The sequence below is a fragment of the Prionailurus bengalensis genome, chromosome F2, assembly GCF_016509475.1.
Source record: "Prionailurus bengalensis isolate Pbe53 chromosome F2, Fcat_Pben_1.1_paternal_pri, whole genome shotgun sequence".
Lineage (NCBI taxonomy): Eukaryota > Metazoa > Chordata > Mammalia > Carnivora > Felidae > Prionailurus > Prionailurus bengalensis.
This window is the reverse complement of record NC_057353.1, coordinates 78,536,954-78,556,820: the sequence shown is the minus strand read 5'-3', so window position 1 is coordinate 78,556,820 and position 19,867 is coordinate 78,536,954. Positions and strand designations below refer to the sequence as shown.

The 19,867-nt window shown below is 52.6% G+C and overlaps 1 protein-coding gene across 3 annotated transcripts in view; it reads left to right on the top strand.

Annotated features, from left to right (window-relative positions):
- The window catches only part of FAM135B (family with sequence similarity 135 member B), a 283,395-nt gene extending 274,307 nt beyond the window's left edge, over positions 1-9,088 (top strand). The window contains exons 15-20 of one of the 3 annotated variants that reach the window (XM_043601840.1): positions 635-726; positions 2,707-2,804; positions 4,113-4,264; positions 6,551-6,661; positions 8,119-8,199; positions 8,593-9,088. In XM_043601840.1, coding sequence (XP_043457775.1) covers positions 635-726; positions 2,707-2,804; positions 4,113-4,264; positions 6,551-6,661; positions 8,119-8,199; positions 8,593-8,798 — 740 coding nt within the window. In that variant the 3' untranslated portion in view covers positions 8,799-9,088. Of the gene's footprint in view, positions 1-634; positions 727-2,706; positions 2,805-4,112; positions 4,265-6,550; positions 6,662-8,085; positions 8,200-8,592 lie in introns of all 3 variants that reach the window. The other 2 variants (XM_043601839.1, XM_043601841.1) reach the window with 2 other exon arrangements.
- The last annotated feature ends 10,779 nt before the right edge of the window (positions 9,089-19,867 follow it).

The window sequence follows — 19,867 nt, the reverse complement described above, 5'->3', positions numbered from 1 at the left end:
TTCTATTAGATGCATTCTCCACGTGATTTTTACGTCGGGTGCTACAAGATGCCCCAGATTCTTAAGCTGTCATTCCTCTGTCCCGGTGGTCACTGGGGACCAGACGGAGTCCATGAAGCTGGCACTTGCATGACTCCTGTTCCCAAGGACGATTGACATTTTGTTGCAGATAGAACTATGCCCCCACTGGCCGGTCTGGGGGACTTGCTGGCTGTAAGTGGCAGAACTAGACTTTGTATTAAGCAGGAAACTTGAAGGAGGGACATGTAGATGTCATATCGTGTCCCGTCAGCCAGCAAGTGGCACCCCTTGCCGTGAACAGAAGTGTCTGTAGAGGAGGAGGAGTGAGTGTATCTGTGATTGTTCTGTGTGTGGAATGTTCATGAGTCACACAGTCATGGATCAGGCAGTAATTCCCCTGAGGTAGGACTACTAGAAAGGCCGTGACCTTGTGTTGGGGGGTGGGGGGAAGCACAGGACCTCTAGGTTGGACTTGTTTTAGCTGTTTTTTTTATCTGCTTCATGAACAAATGGGACCTGGGGGGATCGGAGAAGAGGGGGAGCTGAATCCCTTGTGTGTCAGTTTTGATATGAGTAACCGTGGGTCTGGGGTGGGGGTGTCTCTCGTTTTTAGGGAACAGTGCCGACCTCCGCCTGGTGAAGACTTTCATAGAGCTGGGACTTCCGGAAGGAAAGCTGGACTTCCTAATGTCCGAGAAGAATCAGGTATGACCAAAACAATAAAAAACAAAAACAAAACAAAACAAAAAAACCCACATCAGAACTAAAAGAATCCCTCAATCATGTCCTATATGAAACCCCTAAAGTCACCCTGGTTGTTCAAGGACGCTCAGCTAGAAGGGGGGTCTGCCAGAGAGCACTGGTCGGCACTCAGATGGGTTGGGAAGAAATGAGTCATTGTTTCCTTTTGGAGGGTGCAGAAATAGTACGGAGTGAAAAGATGTCCGTCAGGTGCCTGGGGCCTTTGGCCTCTGAGCTGTCACCCACAGAGCATAAATGATGGGAGTGTCCCTGCGTCTCTACCGGGTGAAGGGGGCTGTCACAGGCGTAATTCAGCCCCTGTGATGCAGCCCTCATGGCAGAGGGTTTTAACCAGGGTACCCTGGGGACCATTGGACTGGATCTAACAGAAGTCATGAATTGGTGTGTGTGTCGGGGGTGGGGGGTGGTCACTCAGGAATGATTATATTCCGTGACCTGTTGTCATTATTTCTTGAAAGTTGTAAACGTCATGAGCAAGTGGATTTCCAGTACATCCCTTTAAAAGCACCCTGGTCAGGGGTGCTTGGGCGGCTCAGTCTGTTAAGCCTCCGACTCTTGATTTCGTCTCAGGCCATGATCTCACGGTTCGTGAGTTCGAGCCCCGTGTCGGGCTCTGCATTGACAGTGCGGAGCCTGCTTGGGATTCTTTCTCTCTCTCCCTCTCTCCCTGCCCCTCCCCTTCTCTCTGTCTCTCTCAAAATAAAGTTTAAAAAAAAGCTTAAAAAATAAGCAAATGAAAGCACCCTAGTTGCTATCAGTTTTTAAACCTACTCTGTCCTCCAGAACATTTCTCATCAAAGTCTGCTCCGCCCTTGTAATTGCTACCATGTATTCAATAACTCCTGTTAAGTTAACAGTACACAGCTGAGGAAACAGGGCCTGGAAGGCTGGGGGGTCTCGAACATAGCGGCCTCTGTCTTAACTGTGATGCGAATAGTTTACCGAATCCTTACACTGCGGCTAAGGAGCAGGCTGCATGGTCCGCCTTCAGGACTTGGAGAAGACAGGTTTGCACTGGGGAAGAACCGTCCCGGGCACAGGTCCTGTAAGCAGGAGAGCTGGCCTGCAGACGTGGTTCTGTCCCCCTCTGTGACACTGAGACATTGACCAGAGCGTTTCACCCCTCCAGAGCCTCAAGGACCATTGAATGGCAGGTGACAGTGAGCCAAAGGCCTTCTCTCCACTCCTCTTCTTCCCCACCCTGGTGAATACTCGTAAGGCCTGTTGTTCACCTCTGGAGCTGGTGCCCCGTGCATATGCAGGGAGCCCATGACACTGGCCGACAGTTCCACTAGTGAGAAATGGTTTTCATGTTGGCCCCGGATCCCCCTCCCCGGGGTTCCCATCTGTTTCCGAAAGTTCACCTTTGAAGTTATATAAACCAACCTAGCCTGTCTTCCCCATGCCCGCCCTTGAAGGTTTTCAAAGACACGGATGACGTTTCTCCTCTTCCTCTGATGCCCGCGTCCTCTGACAATCCGTGTGGAGTCACTGATGGCTTTGGATCCTTGCCTGGACGTGGCCTGGGAGTGCGGTCTCGAGGCTGAGCTGGGGAGAGGGCAGGGCTTTGGGGCCAGGCAGGCTTGGGTGCGAGTCCTGGTGGCACGGGGCTCACCCTCGGAGCCCGTCTCCTCGCGGTGCGGTGGGGCCAGCAGTCAGCGGGCACGTGCAGTGCCTGGCACGCGACATGGCGGTAGGAGCTGCCTGGTCCGTCCATCCTGCTTCTCCCGTTCGTTTCCAGCCAACCCCCCTGACTGAGGGTTCTGCAGCGTCCCGAGTGTCCTCCTTAGAGCCCCGGGCTGTGAGCCCCTTTCCTTGGCGCTGAACCCCCCGCCCCCTGTGATCCCAGCACAGTTCCCAGAACGTGCCGCCGTGGCCCAGGGAAGACCCCGCCCGACAGCCGTCCCCTCTCTCCTCTTCCAGGTGGACACATTTGCAGACTTTGACACCATGACAGATCGCTTGTTGGATGAGATCATTCAGCACATCCAGCTGTACAACCTCTCCATATCCCGAATTAGGTAAAAGGAAGCCACAGGGAGTTAATGCCGGGGGAAGAGGGGTGACCTTCCTGGATGTTGGCTGCGTACAGCTTCAGCGTACTGCCTTCCGTCCGCCACCGTGACAGGCTAACTTGTGACTTACTGGGGTAGACGACTCCCAGAGCGGAAGCGAGTGGGGGAGGAGGAACGTTGGGTAGCTCAGTAGGAAGGGACTGGGCTCCAACAAAAATCCCTCGGTTTGAACCGTTATTCTTCTAACACTCACACGTCCGAGTACCGACTGGGCCATGCAGGCTCTTGCAAGCTTCCCAAATCTCGGAGCCTCTGGTTCCCCACCCGCCAGGCGGGACCAGCCCCGGCGTCCTGTGGCACCTAGCGGAACACGTCACTGCCTGGTGAGAGGTTTCCGTCTGAGCTCGTTCCCTCCTTCCGCTGTGGCAGTTAGCGTGGCTGAAATGTTTCGCGACTCAAGTGGCAGTAAATGGCTTGTGTCTTTGTGCGTTTGCCATTTGTGGACACGGTGGGCTGTCCTTCCACGGGCATTAGCCCGCTGAGGCCTCAGAGACAAAGTATCCCTTCTATATCTCACCATGAGGAGTCATAGGCCCGTAGAGAGGAGGTGAAAGTCACAGGCCACCAGCGAGGGAAAGCAATCTCGTAGACTCCTGTTCATTTCCGTACGTGGCCTGCTTTACGCTCACCATGAGCAGAGGTGGGGCGCTGCATACCTTTCGTGTGCTAGGGTTTCGATCGACCGGCCCTCGATTGGATGATGACGGTGTGTTGGGTCCACAGATGTGTGAGTGGCCGTGTGACTGGAGCCGAGCATGTAGGAGGGTCTCAGACGGCATGAGCCGACAGCGGGCGACTCAATCAGTGTGAAATGACAGTGAGAAATGAGTACATTGCAGAGGCCGTCGGAAGGCAGGTCGTGAAGGGCCTCATAGGCCGGGCCAAGGAAATGGGGTTTCGTCCTGTGAACGAGCAGGATGGTTCAGTGCCCAGTGTGTATTTCAGAAAGCACCCCCGGGTGGCTGGGGAGGAGACACAGGGGGGCACACAGGGATGCTGCAATAACACAGAGCCCGGCCACACGCCCGCCCTTCCGGCCACACTGGGCAACAGCGGCCTCACTCCCAAGGCCTCCGTCTCAGGCGAACTGTGGCCAGAATCTGGAAACCCAGCGAGGATGGGCTAGCAGCCCCCATTCTCTTTGCCCGTTCCCCCGAATCGGGGTGGGGGAGGGAGGCGGACCCCGTGGTGCCGCCGCCCGCCCAGTCGCTGGCTTCCTGAGGCCACGCTCACGTGCCGTTTCTGTCCTAACAGCTTCATTGGCCACTCCCTTGGCAACATCATCATCCGGTCGGTCCTAACGCGGCCCCGGTTCCGGTATTACCTCAACAAACTGCACACATTCCTGTCGCTGTCCGGGCCTCACCTGGGGACCCTGTACAACAACAGCACGCTGGTTAGTACAGGTAAGACTCGCCCAAGCCCCGTCACCCCCGCCCCCCGCTATCCATTCGGAGCAGTGGGAAGATGAAAACAGAAGCAGGTGTTCTCCTCGATGGAATCTGGTGGCTTCAGAGCGTCTTCAGGCACGGGATGCCGAGCAAAGGCTTTGGCCTCGGAGAGAGGGCCTCTCGTTTGTGAGTCGAGTGAGCTCAGACTAGATGTGCCCCAGGATCTCATCTGCAAACAGAAGCGTGATGCCCCTGGGTCGTGGCTGGAAGAGACTGAGGCAGAGAAGTGTGGAGGGGGCAGGGGGCCTCGGGCTGTTCGGGCTGTGGTGACACATCCTCACGGACCAGGTGGCTTGTAAACGACAGAAGTGGACGCCTCACAGTCTGGAGGCTGCAAGTCCAAAACCAAGAAGCAGGCAGATTCAGGGCCCAGGGAGGCCCCACTTCCTGCCTCACAGGTGGCACCTTCTTTCAGCCTTCAGCATGACGACTCTGGCCAAGACATTTTCATCTCTCTGCTACTTAGTTTCCTTCCTTTTTTTTTTTTTAATGTTTATTTATTTTTGAGAGAGGGAGAAAGAGAAAGAAAGTGCACGTGAACGGTGGAGAGGCAGAGAGAGAGGGGGACACAGAATCCAGAGCAGACTCCAGGCTCCGAGCTGTCAGCACAGAGCGTGACACGGGGCTCGAACTCACAAGCTGTGAGATCATGACCTGAGCCGAAGTCGGACACTTAGCCGACTGAGCCACCCAGGTGCCCCATCCTTACTTTTTAAAATGGGGCTGTGTATGTGTGTCTGTTTGTGTGTCTGTATGAATGCATTTGAGACATGGATACGTTTATGATGTGACTGTGTATGTTGTGTACCTTTGCATGTCTGTAAACATGTGTATCATCTCTCTTTGTGTGCAGTGGTGTGTGTGTGTGTGTGTGTGCGCACGCGCGTGTGAGAATTGTTGAGGATTAAGCAGAAGGAAAGAAGAAGCTTGCTAACACACACACGCATCACCCGTAGCCGGATTCTCTTCTTCTCACTGGCACGGCCCGCAGCTTTGAGGCTCCCACAATTTCCTCTGTACTGTCAGGTTGGGGACACCACGGAGGGTAAGGAAGCAAGGTTCAATGAATCTTGGACAATGAGCAGACTTTCCAAGGTAGTGAACGGTGGGACACGTTTTCTGGTGCAGAAGAAATAGTGTGTGTAACAGCATAGAAGCATGGTGTAATCAGCAAACAACAGAAACGCAGGGTGACCGAGAGGGGCAGAAGATGACAGTGGTGCTCTCAGCAAAAGCCTAATGATGAAGGGCCCTGAGGGATGCGATGGGGGTGGACTGCCCAGCAGATGGCACGGATGCTCCCCAGGGGCCGGTGACTGCTGGAGCCCACGGAAGGCATCGGGTCTCGCTTAGCAGCTAGTTTATTAAATCACGCTCCTGACAAAGACTTCAGTGGTCCCCGATCGCCCCAATCCATTAGGTGGCACCTTGGGCCACCCCGAGGTTCTTTGCGCCCTGCCCAGCTCCCAGCCCCCTGCCACTGCTCCCCTGACCTTGCCTGACCCTCAGGGCAGACTGGGCTGCTGACCTTCCTCACCGATGGGGCAGATCGGTTGTCTGCCTTTCTGTTATTTTAAGGGCATTGCTGGAAATGATCATGACAAATGGAAGACGGCTCCTTGGCCGTTCTCTCTGTCCTCACAAACCGGGGAAGCCATCTTTGGGTAGAAACAAGTGATTTAAACCACATTTCACTTTTTTCACAATTATAATCTTGCACCGTTCCAAAAAGAACCGCATTGTATTCATTCCCTTGCGTTTGTATGAAACTCACTTTTGTCGTGGTGATGTCATAGTCCCCATCAACGTTGGTGCCCCCATCACCAAGGTCAGGGATAGACTCTGACATGGAAGCCTGATTTCAGTTTGTCTGTGTGCTACGTGGATCTGTAAGGACCATTCCTACCTACAGCTCTGCGTTTGGGATTATTTCCTTTGGCTAGATTTATGGGAGGAGGTCAAATGGGCCGAAGGGTATGGAAGTGTCAGGACTCTTAATGCTGATCGCCGTATCATTTGATTTTATAACCCCGCCACGGGTACCTCAGAAAAATTTACCCCAACTTCCCAAGAATTGGGAAGAATTGCCAAATTCCCAAGAATTGCCAAAGTGCCTACTTCCCTCTTATTTTAAAATTCACTAAAAACCACAGTTTCACGTTAACCCCTCCCAATTATTATTATTTTCTCTCTTTACGTTCTTTCTTTCGTTTTTCTTTTCTTGCGTTTTTGTCTTTCTAGGCTTGTGGCTCATGCAGAAATTAAAGAAATCCGGGTCCCTTCTGCAGCTGACCTTCAGGGATAATGCTGATCTACGCAAATGTTTCCTCTACCAACTCAGCCAGAAAACAGGTGAGGGCCTTCCTCCACAGCACGTGGCTGTGGTCACGAGTGGGAGCTGGGGGTCCAGCCGTGAGACCCCAGATCACTTCACCACGGCGTCAGCATGCTCAGGGAAGGGTGTAGTCAGGAGGCCCAGCACACACAGCCTCTTCAGCTCACGGGGAGCCCGACAGCGACTCACAAACTCAGCTGCCCCCGAGGAAGGGCACCAAAGACCAGCCGAGGTGTGCGTAGGGGTCCTCTCGGCACACAGAAGCTGTGGCTGCTACTTCCTGCCAAGCCGTCTGCGCCCCAGTCACAAGCCCTGGGTCTGCTCCTTCCCAGGTCGGGATCCCCCCACAGAAAGGGCACATAAGCACTGTCCGTTCGGGTGGGCGGTGCAGGGGGAGACAGGAGTCTGTCCCAGGCAGGGCTGAAGTCACACCTTCGCCCCCAGTGGACTAGGAGACGCACAGAGGTGTTGAAGTCCCCGTCCGTGCTGTGGGAATGAACGGAGAGCAGCAGTGGTCTGTGTGTCCAGGGAGGGAGCAGAGAGGTGACCGGGTGGCCTGCTCAGTCCTGCCGGGCAGGCCAGCCTGGCGCGGCCTCGGTCCCGTGTCCCCCTCCCCGTGGTCCTGTGAACGCTGCCCCTGCTGACGTGTCTGCACCTGTCTGAATGTGAGTCCGGCGTGGCTGCCGCCTGGTGTGGGTCCCCGGGCAAGTCCCGTCCACCGCGTGTCTGTGCCACGCCGAGCCTTCCGGACTCCGCCCGGCCCCAGGGGGCAAGGAGGGCAGAGGGGAAGCTGGACGACGGTGTGGTCGGCACAGAGAGCTCGGGAGCTGGGCTGACCCTGCAGAGCTGTCCTGAGGTGGTGCACGCGGCTGGTCCTTACGGTCCTGCCCTGTATCCGCCAGCCACTGAGGCAGGCTGGCCCCCAGCGGGTGGTCTTGGGATGTGACCTGGGATGAGAGGTCCCACCTTGCTGGAGGGGCACTGGGCTGAGGGCCTGGGGGGCAGTGTCTGCTGGCCCGTGCTGGGGTCTGAGGACGAAGGGACACGCTGTGCCGTTCGGCCCCCCTGTCCCAGCGCCGGAGACCGGCTGCAGGCAGGGAGGCGCGTTCAGAGGCCGTCTTCCTCCTGCGGGTGACGGGATGAGCCCCGCAGGTTGGGGCTGTCCCCGTTGAGAAGGTGGAGTCAACACTGGCTTTCTTCCTCGTGCACTCAGTGCCGCTGCCCAGAGAGGTTCCCTTGTCACCTGCCTGCAGCTCCCCTTCCTCCCCTTGAGAGCAGCTCTCTCCGTGCGTCCCTTCAGCAGCTGTGGCTAATGGGACAGCAGTGCCACAGCCAGCTGCTCTTCCCTCTTCCCCTCTCCCGGGGCAAGTTCACAGAGTGTGTGCGAACCAGGAGGGCAGGGGGAGCCGCCTGGTGAAAGGCACCCTCCCGGCTCCTTCAGGTCTGCAGTATTTTAAAAATGTCGTGCTGGTAGCTTCTCCCCAAGATCGCTACGTGCCATTTCATTCAGCCCGGATCGAGATGTGCAAAACTGCCCTCAAAGACAGACACACGGGTAAGCCACATGTAATGTTTTTTTTAACCAACTTTCTGATTGATTGTTTTTTTATATGGATTTTGTTTTTTCTAAAAGAGAGAAGGCACAAGTTAGTGAGGGGCAGAGACAGAGAGAGAGAGAGAGAGAGAGAGAGAAGTGGGTCTCGAACTCACAAACCGTGAGATCATGACCTGAGCTGCAGTCAGATGCTGAACTGACTGAGCCACCCAGGCGCCCCCCTCCCCCGGCTTTCTGATGTAAAAAGCCCAAGTAAATTCGTGAAATCGACAGCGCCTTTGGGCACGGGGATGTCCCCCCTCCTGGGATGGGGACCCAGCAGGCCCAGTGTTTTTCTCCAGATCCCGCTGGCCGGTTCTGCCCCGACTTCACCTCCTTCTCCCCTCCTCCCAGGGCCCGTGTACGCGGAGATGATCAATAACCTTCTGCGCCCTCTGGTTGAGGCCAAGGACTGCACTTTGATCCGACACAACGTGTTCCACGCCTTGCCCAACACTGCCAACGCCCTGATTGGCCGAGCCGCCCACATCGCCGTGCTGGACTCAGAGCTCTTCCTGGAGAAGTTCTTCCTGGTGGCAGGGCTCAAATACTTCAAGTAGTAGGGGGCGGGGGCCTTGCCGGAAGCCTGGCGATCCTCGAGAGCTTTAGCTGAGACGTCCCTGTACAGCCCGCTGCCACTCCAGGAAGAGCTCGGAGAGGAAGGCACCGAGGCAAGGAGGGTGGGGTGGGACCGGCCATTCGAGGTGCTTCCATTTTGGAGATGTGGGAAAGCTGAACCAGTACAGTAACGCAGAAGACAAGACTTTGCCCGAACCTGTCTAGCCACCTGGAGTCTCCTTCAAGATATGGAGGGAAACTATGACAAAATAAAGCAACAGAATACTTGGGAGTTGGCGAGCCCACCTTTTTATCCACCACCGGCTCCCAGAGAGATCGTTCTTGATTTGCTAGGTTTGTCCGGTATGTTTCTAGCTCATAGCTTTATCATTCTGATTCAATTAAGTGCATACAAGCATTTCAGAACTCAGGTTAATCTCTGTGCAGAAGTGGAACATATTTGTGTACATATAATCCTCGATAGATTCACATGTGCCACTCGTTCGAGACAGTGCGATGCCCACGCGATCATTCTCTCCTCATGTTGTCTCAACAAGGGGCAAAGGAATGCTTTATAAACTCCAATTCTGTTTCGTTAGCAGCAGTGGGTTGGGTGATGCAAGGTATGGGCGGGGGGGTAACGGTGATGCTCTGATGCAGGTTTGTTACAAAGAGAAGTAACTAGAGGGGACGAGGTGAGCTCATTGCTTCACCTGCTTCTCCAGACTGTCTATGCAGAGCCCTGGCCCACAGGTTACTTCTGTGATTGCTTAAATCTCTGTCTGTAGTCAGGAAAATGGACTTAGGGTAAATCTAAGGGGTAAAGCGGAAGGGGGAGCTGGGATTAATGCACATGCGTCAGGCTTCTGCTGATATGCCTCCAAAGAAATGCTATGTTAGCATTTGATGCAACTGCAAAAAAAAAAAAAAACAAATAAAACCATTACCATGGCCAGCCGCTGCTTCTCTCCGTGGAAGGAGAAACATCTAAACGGAGGAGTGCTGGATTACAAACCTCAGGGGAGCTCTAAGAAGGTGCTGGTTATCTTTCCATAGAAATGTCTTCTTGCCTTAGGAAAATAAAGGGCTAGGAGCGGTCACCATTGATAAAAACCAATGGACGACAGGGACAACAGTGAGATCAGAGAGGAGGACAACAGCCAGATTGCGGACCCAGCTTAAATAGTTAGTGGCAAATGACTTAAGGGAAGTTTTGAAAATCACCGGGATGTTTGATATGGTCTCATAGACTGTGTAGACTCTTGGCCTAAAGGAAGGCCGGAGAATCACCTAGTTATACTAAAGGAGCACGTGGACCAGGACAGTGGGGATGATTAACACAGAGACCCATCTTCAGGAGACAGAGGCTCCTGTTTCTGCAAAATCCCCTTCTAAAGTGCGGAAAATCACCTGCGACCAGATTCCCGGTCCCAGCACCTGGACCGTGACCTTAGGTCACCAGTGCCATGGTCATAAAACCAAGCAAGTCTTGGCTCATCTGAGAATTTTAGTCCTCACATATTAACAGTGAGACTTTACAAAACAAATGCAGACCAATGAGAAACCAATGCAGGTGGGCAACTTTGCAGGATCGTAGACTCCTGGGTTCCTTGTGAAAGGAGAAGGCGGGTGGGGGGGGGAGGGGTGGAGTCGAATGAGCCACAAAGGCAGACTTTCACACAATGGAGTTAGGGCTTCTCTGTGGGTCTTCTGCGAACTTTCTCTGTGTCCTAGGCTTAACCCGTATGGGATCAGTAAGTCCTGAGGGTCATTTTCCAAGTTCCCGATGTACATAGACTCTGATTACTCACGAATGGTGCCGACCCGGTGTATAACCCAGGAGGAATCCGTTCCCGCAGTGGAGCCCACGATGTGGTGTTTCCTGGTCTAGACGAGTGTTCATGGTCAGTGCAGGACTGTACGTTTGTAGCAACTTCTCCTTTTTGGCCAAATGCAGAGCCCCTCCGATGAGAGCATTTCATTTTGTGTTTCCGACACCCATCAGCAAAGCTTGTCACTCCCTGGTCATTTGCAGACCGTGTAGCCAGTGGTTATGGAGCCAGGGGGAATCTGATGACCGTCGTCTTTTCCAATAACCAGATGCCATTTTTAACTTCAATATGCTGTCTGGACATGGTAAGAACTAATGGCAATAAACGTCCAGCTGCCTGGTGCACCCCTCTTTTACAGGGGTGATCTCCTGTCTTTGTAAACCCTCTCTGGCCTCTGAGCATCTATTATATTGTGTAGAAATTACATCTCTATATTGTAAATAAGAGTGTCCAGTGTTGTGCGTCATGCCTCATTTGAAAGGCTTTTTTATGTCTCTTTCTATTGAAGTATAGATACCTAATATACATATATATATATACACACATAAATATATATATATATAAAATGTAAAACAGGGACATTATATTATTTATTATAAAAATTATAAACAAAATGCCTGCCAAGATAATGGTCTAGTATGTTTTCATTCTCAGCGTATTTTATGTTTTTTGTTTTTACGATTTGTTAAGTCTCTCAGAAGTAGTTAGAAATAAACATCACTACTATTGAGATCAACTGGAATTGGTTGTTCACAAGCCAAATACATCCAAGAAGCAGGGTGAACCTAGCGTCACCCGGGGGCAGGACTAATACCTCAATGGCAGGTTGAAAGCTCTGGAGAAGGTGAGCCCCAGGGAGAAGGAGGGGAGAGGATGGGCTCCTGCTGGTGACCGCGCTCCCCAGGTGGGTGCAGGGGGACTTCCGGCCATGCCAGATGCGAGCAGAGATAGAAGGCACAGTCCCTGCCCTCGAAGAACACAGCCTTGTTATGAAAACCGGATAGATCGAAGGTGAGGCACGGGCAGGTGCAAGGCAGTGATGGAGGGCCGGTCTTCATGGCCTGGAAAAGGCTGTGAGTGAGATATTTGCTCTGCACAGCTGGTCACCGCCAAGGGCACTCATTCACCAATTCATTCATTCATTCATTCATTCATTCACTCATTCATCATTTCATTCATTCATCATTCATTCATTCATTCATTCAGCAAGTGTGTCTTGAGGGCCTGCTGTGCTAGGAGGTCCAGGTAAGATTGAGCAGCTCGTAGTCTGCTCAGATGGGAAGGTGACGTAGGTCGGCACCCCCCGGGGGTAGGGATCAGAATGTGCTCAGAGGAGAGATACGCAGCCCACACTGGGGGTGTGTGGGGTCAGGAACAGCCTCGTGCAAGGTAGGATTTCGAAGGCCAGACACAGGGCTGAGTAAGGCTTGGCCTGGGGAAGGTGGGTTGCAGGGAACCCCCCGGGCAGGGAACGGAATGACCGAAAGGCTCGAGGAGAGAGGGCCAGGACCTTCGGCACACTGGACGGGCTTATGGAGACGGTGTCCGGGTCCCAGAGTGACAGAGCAGGGGCGTGAGAGGTCAGCCACCACGCCAGACTCTCTTCTCTTTCAGGAGGAAATTTTTGCTGTTGACACTAGTAGGAGAGTTTCAGAAGCGAGGCCTCTGTCAACCCTGTGTTCATGTCCTTCCCCTGGGTTAACTCCTAGGACAGACCCAACCCTCTGTCTTATGGGACGCCCAGGGCCACATCTGCTCCCCCCAGCTCACTTCCGAAGACAGTGGACGTGTCTTCCCCGCTCCTCGTGGAGAGAAAGCTGGAGGGAATGGCAGTTTGGTTAAACCATTGCAATTATCATTATTGTTACTATTTTCTGCTTTTCTCTTTTTCTTTTCGTGCATGGAAACAATCAGGTGAGATTCCTGCACTGGTATTTGGAGTGGCCACACTGATCGCTCTTGATCATTTGATGTTTATTTTTTTAAGTCTATTTATTTATTTTGAGAGAGACAGAGACAGCACAAGCGGGGCGGTGGGGGACAGGGAGAGAGGGAAAGAGAGAATCCCAAGCAGGCTCTGTGCTCTCAGTGCAGAGCCCAACAGGGGGCTTGAACTCCTGCAACCTCGAGATCATGATCTAAGCCCAAACCAAGAGTCAGATGCTCAACCGACTGAGCCACCGGGCGCCCCGATCATATGATGTTTATGTGGGCGGGGAACGTACGGAGCCCTTCGTTGACAACTGCACAATCTGCAGCCCCACCAGGTTGAGGTAACTTGCCCAGAGCTACAGCCCCTCATTCAGTCGTGGATATTTCCTAACAGCTGCCCACGAACCAGGCATGGGTCACAAAGCACAGGGAAACAAAAGCGAAGCAGCCCCTCCTGATGGAGTGTGCGTGAGAGAGGAGGGTAGAATGCAGAAAGCCACAGGCATGGTGAGGTGGCAAAGGCCAGTTCGGAAGGAGCCCATGGGGCTGGGGGTGGTGGTGGTGGTGCGCCAACACAGTATGTGAAAGGGAAGGAACAAACTAGAAAATAGCGTGTGATCCAGGTTTTTTCGTGAAGACCGAGAACATTGAAAAGGGCTAGGACGTGACCAAGTATCAGTGAGCCCTCACTTATGCGAGATGATGGTATCTCTCCAAGTCATGCCCATTGAATTGAAAGTCTGCTCTTGGGACGCTGTTTTTTTGGGTTTCATAGAGTATATTTCTGAGCATCGGCGATAACCGGGGCTGCTGTGTACCGTTGCACAGGTTGTGTAAAAACACATGGCAATGACACAGAGAGGGAGAGTTGTGCTTTCTTGTGTCATTCTTGCGAGGTATCCATTCCAACACCCTTAGGGAGGACGTGTGTCCGTCTTTAACTGATGGAGCAAAGCAGCATATGCTAACACCTGCATCCATGTTGTTTGTTTCTTCTTTTTCCATTTGCTTCCTCTTCCCATGCCTTATTGCGTACCTATTTTGTGCTGGGTACTGAACTGGACTATGCAGCTATTAGCATAAATCATGCAATCCTAAATAAACACTAAAAGGGTCTAGGGGGGGGATAATAAAATTTAGTGTTTTATTTTTCACTGTTAGTTTTGAAATTAACGCCATGGGACCTCCACGTTGGAGGAGGAACAATGAATTTTTCCTCCAGGCTCTGTCTGATGGTTAGCATCCTCAGCTTTGCCCTTCCGGAATCCTCCGGATTGTGCACACGGGTCTCCATCCACGTGTCACAAAGCAGGGATGAACTTCAGTGACGTTACAAGTCTTTCTGTGTCCCTTCCTCCTTTCCTTTTTCTTTTGTTCTGTTACTTTTTCGTTCCCTTTTTTGGGGGGGTGGGGGAGGGCTTTGTCCGTGGTACCTCTAGCATGATGCATAATGCTAGAGATGTCTCTAGAAAGCGCTATTAAAAAGCTAGCACAGCAAAGCCATTCCCTTCCCGCATCTTTTCAGGTGAATGGGAATAATATGCTTTGCTTCCCAGTGGGCTGAACTCTCTACACCAATTTTCATTTTAGGGAAAAGGGCCCCGGTGCCTTCTGTCCCACAAAGGACTGTCCCCGGTCTAGAGCTGGACTTCTGGACCAAATGTCAATGTGTGGATGCTGCTGAGTGATGCTTCGTTAATGTCTGAAACAGGCTGTTTCCCATTGGTGATCTCTTCACAGCCACGGTGTGAGGTGCAGAATGTGTGTGCTTTCATTCCATAGATGTGGTTGTGATTATATGGCTTTAAAATCGTCCTCAGACTCAAGCCTTCATGCTTCATCACCGACTCAGAGCTTCTGGAGCTAAACCAAACCTCAGCTCTGATTTGCTCCTTTTTACCAAATGAAGGAGCAAAGGAACGGGAACAGCGTGCAGGGCTCCGCGTTTGTCGGCGAGGACTTTCACGCAGAGGATTTCGTTTCACAGCCACACAACATACAAACGATGCTAGTTACACTTTACTTAACAAGGGTCTCACGGCTCAGGAGAGGTGGACTCAGGGTTTGGTCCCCGAGCCTCTATGTCATCTGTGAGGCCGTGATTCCTCCAACCCAGAGAAGTTCATAAATCACAAAAGCCACCCACCCATCTTGTGAAAATCCATGCCCGGGCTCAGTCTGCATTGTCTAAACCGCACTCTTGTGAGCTTTCCACTACAACAGAGCCAGCGGACTAGATGGCAGACAGCACGGTTCTGTGACAGAGGTGGGCTTAGAAAGCGTGGTCAGTAAGCACGGTCTGGCGGTCGGCTGGCCTTCCGTGTCCCTCCGCCACCGTCTGAAGGCTCTCAGTCCTGCTAGCCCAAATCCACTCTTCCCAAATCGGAATGCCTCTCCTTCCACTGTTGTGCTAGGCTGCCCTCTTCCGTTTACACCTGCTACTCCCACACTGGAATATTCACCCGGGGATCAATTCCTGTGCCGTGGGCTTCAAGCATGCACCAGATGCTTCGTGGCCTGTTCATCCCTGCTTCCCGGTGAACCTGGGCTCCTTGTCCTACCGTCAGAGATACGTTTTCTTAGGATTCCAGGAACCGCTCCTTTCTCATTCATTGTCACGAGGTCATCTGTATCCGTGTAGGTCTCCCGCACGTGTACATGCTTTTTGAGAGCAGGAACCATGCATAGACAGTGCGTTCCTGCTGCCCTCACCATTGCCTGGCACAGAGTTGGGGTTCAGTAAGTATTTTCTGGAAGGGCTCGTTCCTCTTCGGAAGCTCACGTTTTCTTCTCTAACCCCTTCGCCGATCCATAGTAGCTGATTCTGATGCAGGGAGGGGTTGACATTGGTCCATGTTTCCCCTGTAACCTTCCGAATCTGCAAGAGCAAAGTAGTTCCATGAGCTCAGACATCACACTGGAAGTTTCATTTAAATGGGAAGAGCCGTTATGTCTCCGGGGCATGCTTTTAAGCCAGTGGGGACGGGGTCAATTTCCTTAGCTATAAAATAGATCTGAAAGTACTTCAAGAGGTAGTTGAAGGGCAGAGGAGAAAGGGAAAACAGAGTCTGAAACAGTGGCTGTGTCGAGTGGGTGTTTTAAAATTTGGGGGCGGGTAGCTTAGGAATGTTTTATGGCAAAAATTTGGCTAGAGGGAATTTTCTCTGTAATACACCCAGAAACTTTCTACACGGCCGGCCTCAAAGTGATTCGCACATGATGCCTTGCGGTGGGGGGATCGCCTATGAAGTGTCAGGCTTAAGCTTCCAGCATTCAGAACGTTCCATTGTGATTCCAGGGGCCTCCAAGGCGGAGTTTTCCAGCTCAGTTCAGTACCTAATTAGATGATCTGTGGAGTAAAGCTGTTTTCTTGCTCAGGGTAGCGTTGTTGGGCGGTAAGAAAAGGCAAGGACTTGGCACACAGCTGAGAACAATATTACATTAATGTAAGACTCCGGGAAGTTTGAATTCTGTAAGTGTCACTCAGAATGTTTTAATTGCATCGAACTGAGAAGACATCTTGAAATGTCTTTTAGCCCAAGGTTAAATTTACCGCGTTTGGGAAAATACCCTGTCTTATGCTTCTTGTTCCGGAAAGTTTAAAAGTTTAATAATAATCCAGGTACGTCCGGTAACTGGCACATGTCTTTGTTTGTTTGTTTGTTTTTTCCTTTAAAGAGAGCACCTCATTTTGTCCCACCTACTGTCTTGTCTGAATGTAACCTCATATGAAAGTCTGTGATTTTAGCTTCATTCACCGTTTTCCTGTAACTTACACTCGAATGTATTCCTTTTCCAACACTGTTTAGTCTCTGCCTGGTTCTATATAAGCACCAGTGACTACAGAAATTTTTCAGACAGGACCCTGCCCTTAAAGAATTTATAATCTAGTAGGGGGAGCAGACACCCACATAAACGGAAGAATGTTCGTGTAGATAGAGTAATGAGTCAAGAGAACATGTAGGAAACATTGAGAATACCATCAACCCAGTGCCCATTAAGACAGATCCCTCCTGGCATGGGAGTCTGGGCACCTCTACAGGCTCTGGAACAGAAAACCAGCCCCAGTGAGATGCTGTGGTGATCTCTGCCATGCCACTCAGGTAGAATCTCATAGCTTCGTTGGGGCCACCATCCCCAGGTCAGCGTCAAGTTAGGAAAGTCACAAAAGGAGAAGCTGGATGGTGCGTGTGACAGCCCGACCTGTCAAGAAACACCACCACTTGAGCGGCATTGTCCCCACCCGTCTGTTGTCCAAAGTCACTGGACACTCTGTGACTAGTCTCACCTAGTCTTACTACTTCTTTTCCAATGAATAGACCAACATCGCTTATCAAATAGACAAAAGGCACAGCAGTAGTGTCTGTGAGCAACACCACACTCAGATCTGACTCCCAGAGCGAGCCTGTGGCTTGTGTCTGTTGATCAGCCTGCACAGGATTCTGGAGTTTATTTTATTTTATTCCAGGTTTCTTTAGTTTTCCAATGCGACCTTCTACATTGCAGAAGGCAAAGAGAGGCAGGGTCTTTTGCATGGTCCCTTTCTCTGAAAAAGAACTTGAATGTACAGCTTGATGTCACTGTGAACTCCTAACGCGTATCTATTCTGGTGACGATGTCTGTATACAACGATCATCGTCTCCCACGCACACCCTCGCACACTGTCTGCAAAAAACGATAGTGAAATAACAAAGTCCATAGTGCCAATATAATCCCACTATTTTTCTACATTTGCTCTTTGGTTGGCATTTTGTGCAGCTCGTGATGTGTATAGATGATAAACAACAACAATAATAAAATCTTTGGACTTTCTTTTGCCAGGACTGTGTGTTTATGGGACGCACCGTAGCCACCCTCTAGGCATGTAGTTAGGGCTGAAGGAATTATTTCTATGTGTGTGGAGAGGACGTTTGGGGCATGGGTGTTATTTCTAGGATGCACACTGTAGGAAGTTTCTCGGGTTTCCCGGGGTGGCCGATCCGAGCAGGGAAGGGACTCCAAACGGGATCCTCGGAGGATCAAGGCGTTATTCAGTGAACGGGACACCTGGGTCTTTGTCCGGGCAGTCAAGGCACCCAGATTACTTGGGCTTTTGAACAACCAGAGCCGCTCTTTCAAAATGCCTCTGGAGCGATGCATTCTTGGTCTCTGGATGCAGCTTGGTTGAGCGTGTCTGGAGGGCCACGTGGGCGGGAGGGTCCTGTCTCCCGCTTTGCTGAGAGGTGGGCCAGGATGAGGGTCAGGACTACAGCCTCTGACCAAAAAGGAGCCCCTGGGCAGTTCTGTGGTTGGTGTCCACACCCCGGCGGCCACAGCCCACGGGACCGAGGATGCACAACGGAGCCAAGGACAGACCTTCTGTAGACGGGCAGACGGGCAGAACGGGGGTGGGGAAAGTTAGCCAAACCACCAAGGCGCTCTCTGGACTCTAAGCTGGAGAATGTAGCGAGCCTCCGGCGTTAGCAGTCCCAGGAGGGGAAAGTCAGAGAGCCAGCCCCAGCAAGCGCCGCGTCACCGCAAAGCAGGGCAGTGGTGGGAGGGGGCTCGCCACGGAGGGGGCAGCAAGCTGACCAGCCCCTGGACCTGCCTTGGATGGGTCCCTGATTCCAGTCTCTGTGGGATCAGGAGAAGCCACAGTCCTGGGATCCCGCGCGTTGCTGAGGACTCTGCATCTAAGCCAAGGTCAGGACCCCCGAACGAGGGGAGTTCAGAAACATGTGACTTGGGGTAAAAGGGGTTCGTTTAAACGATCACAGCTTAAAGACACTCTTCCCGAGTTTATATTCTATGTGTTTTAAAAAGTTTCTTTACATTCACTGTTCAGACAAGCCCGTGGAATAGGGGGAGCGGATGGGATTGTCCCCAATTTGGACAGAAACTTGGAGTCCGGGAGGCTTAAGGCATTAATCCCCTGTTTCCACGATAATCCTTGGGGACGGCAAGACTTACATCCGGCTCTAATTTTAGGCAAACGTTTTAAGAGTCTCTGGAACCTGAAACCGATGCTTGAAAGTGTCAGGAAAGGTGCACTGCAATTACCACAGACTACAAGGGTGCCCTCGCCCATCATCCTGGGGGACCCTCACCAGTGCCCGTGCCCATCATCCTGGGGGACCCTCACCAGTGCCCGTGCCCATCATCCTGAGGGACCCTCACCAGTGTCCGTGCCCATCAACCTGGGGGACCCTCACCAGTGTCCGTGCCCATCAACCTGGGGGACCCTCACCAGTGCCCGTGCCCATCATCCTGAGGGACCCTCACCAGTGCCCGTGCCCATCAACCTGGGGGACCCTCACCAGTGCCCGTGCCCATCAACCTGGGGGACCCTCACCAGTGCCCGTGCCCATCAACCTGGGGGACCCTCACCAGTGTCCGTGCCCATCAGCCTGGGGGACCGTCACCAGGCTCCGGAAGGCAGGACCAGGAGGGAATAAATGCAACGAAGAGCACTGCATTCCCCGGGTCCCCTCCTGGGTCTACTGGTACCTTCCATCAGTGCAGATGCAGATGAAGAAATTTTTAGAGCGGTGGCTAAGAACAGCAGCCGGGGGGGCAGGCAGTAAGGACGCAGGAGGGCACCTTGGCCCAGAAGGAATGGGAGGCAGGAGAGGAGGACAGTTTGAACCAATACACCACGTGCCTCAGGCTTCCGGTTCAGAGACCCTAAGTCAGTGTGCAGATGTGACACGTAGGGGAGCGTGCATGGGCACGTCCTTGTCCCCTGGCCCGAGAGCATCCACTGGACACCCCTTTGGTGTCGGACAGCTGGCCAGGCACTTTCGTAATCCCCCGAACCAGTGCTCCTGTCCGTGTCTCAGGGCTGAGAACACTGGTTAAGCAACGTGCCTGGGTTCACACTGGAGCTTGGAATTGGTCTCTGAGGCACTTCATCTCCTCCTCAGAGTAACCTATAAGACCCTGCTTCATCTGGCCCCTTGTCCCTCTCCCACCTAATCTGCTTCCCTCCCCTGCACACCTCCTCCCCCGGCCTTGGTCTCTCCTGCCCCACACATGGGCCCCCACCAGCACCCCGTTGCATTCGATGCTCACTCCTTCCGAGTTCGCTCCTGCCCTTCCCTCCGGCCTTTCCTGCAGAGTCGCCCCGTTAGCGAGGCTTTCCCAGTTCTCCTGATCTGGAGCCTCCCGGCTCCCCACCTGGACCCCAGACACTCCATCGCCCCCTTCCTGCGCCTCATTTTCTCCCCGCGGGCACTCAGCACCCTCAAATGCGCTGTCTTATTTACGTTATTTGTTGTCTTTCCTCACTAGAGCGCCAGCTCCATGAAGGAGGGATTTGTTTTTGTGTT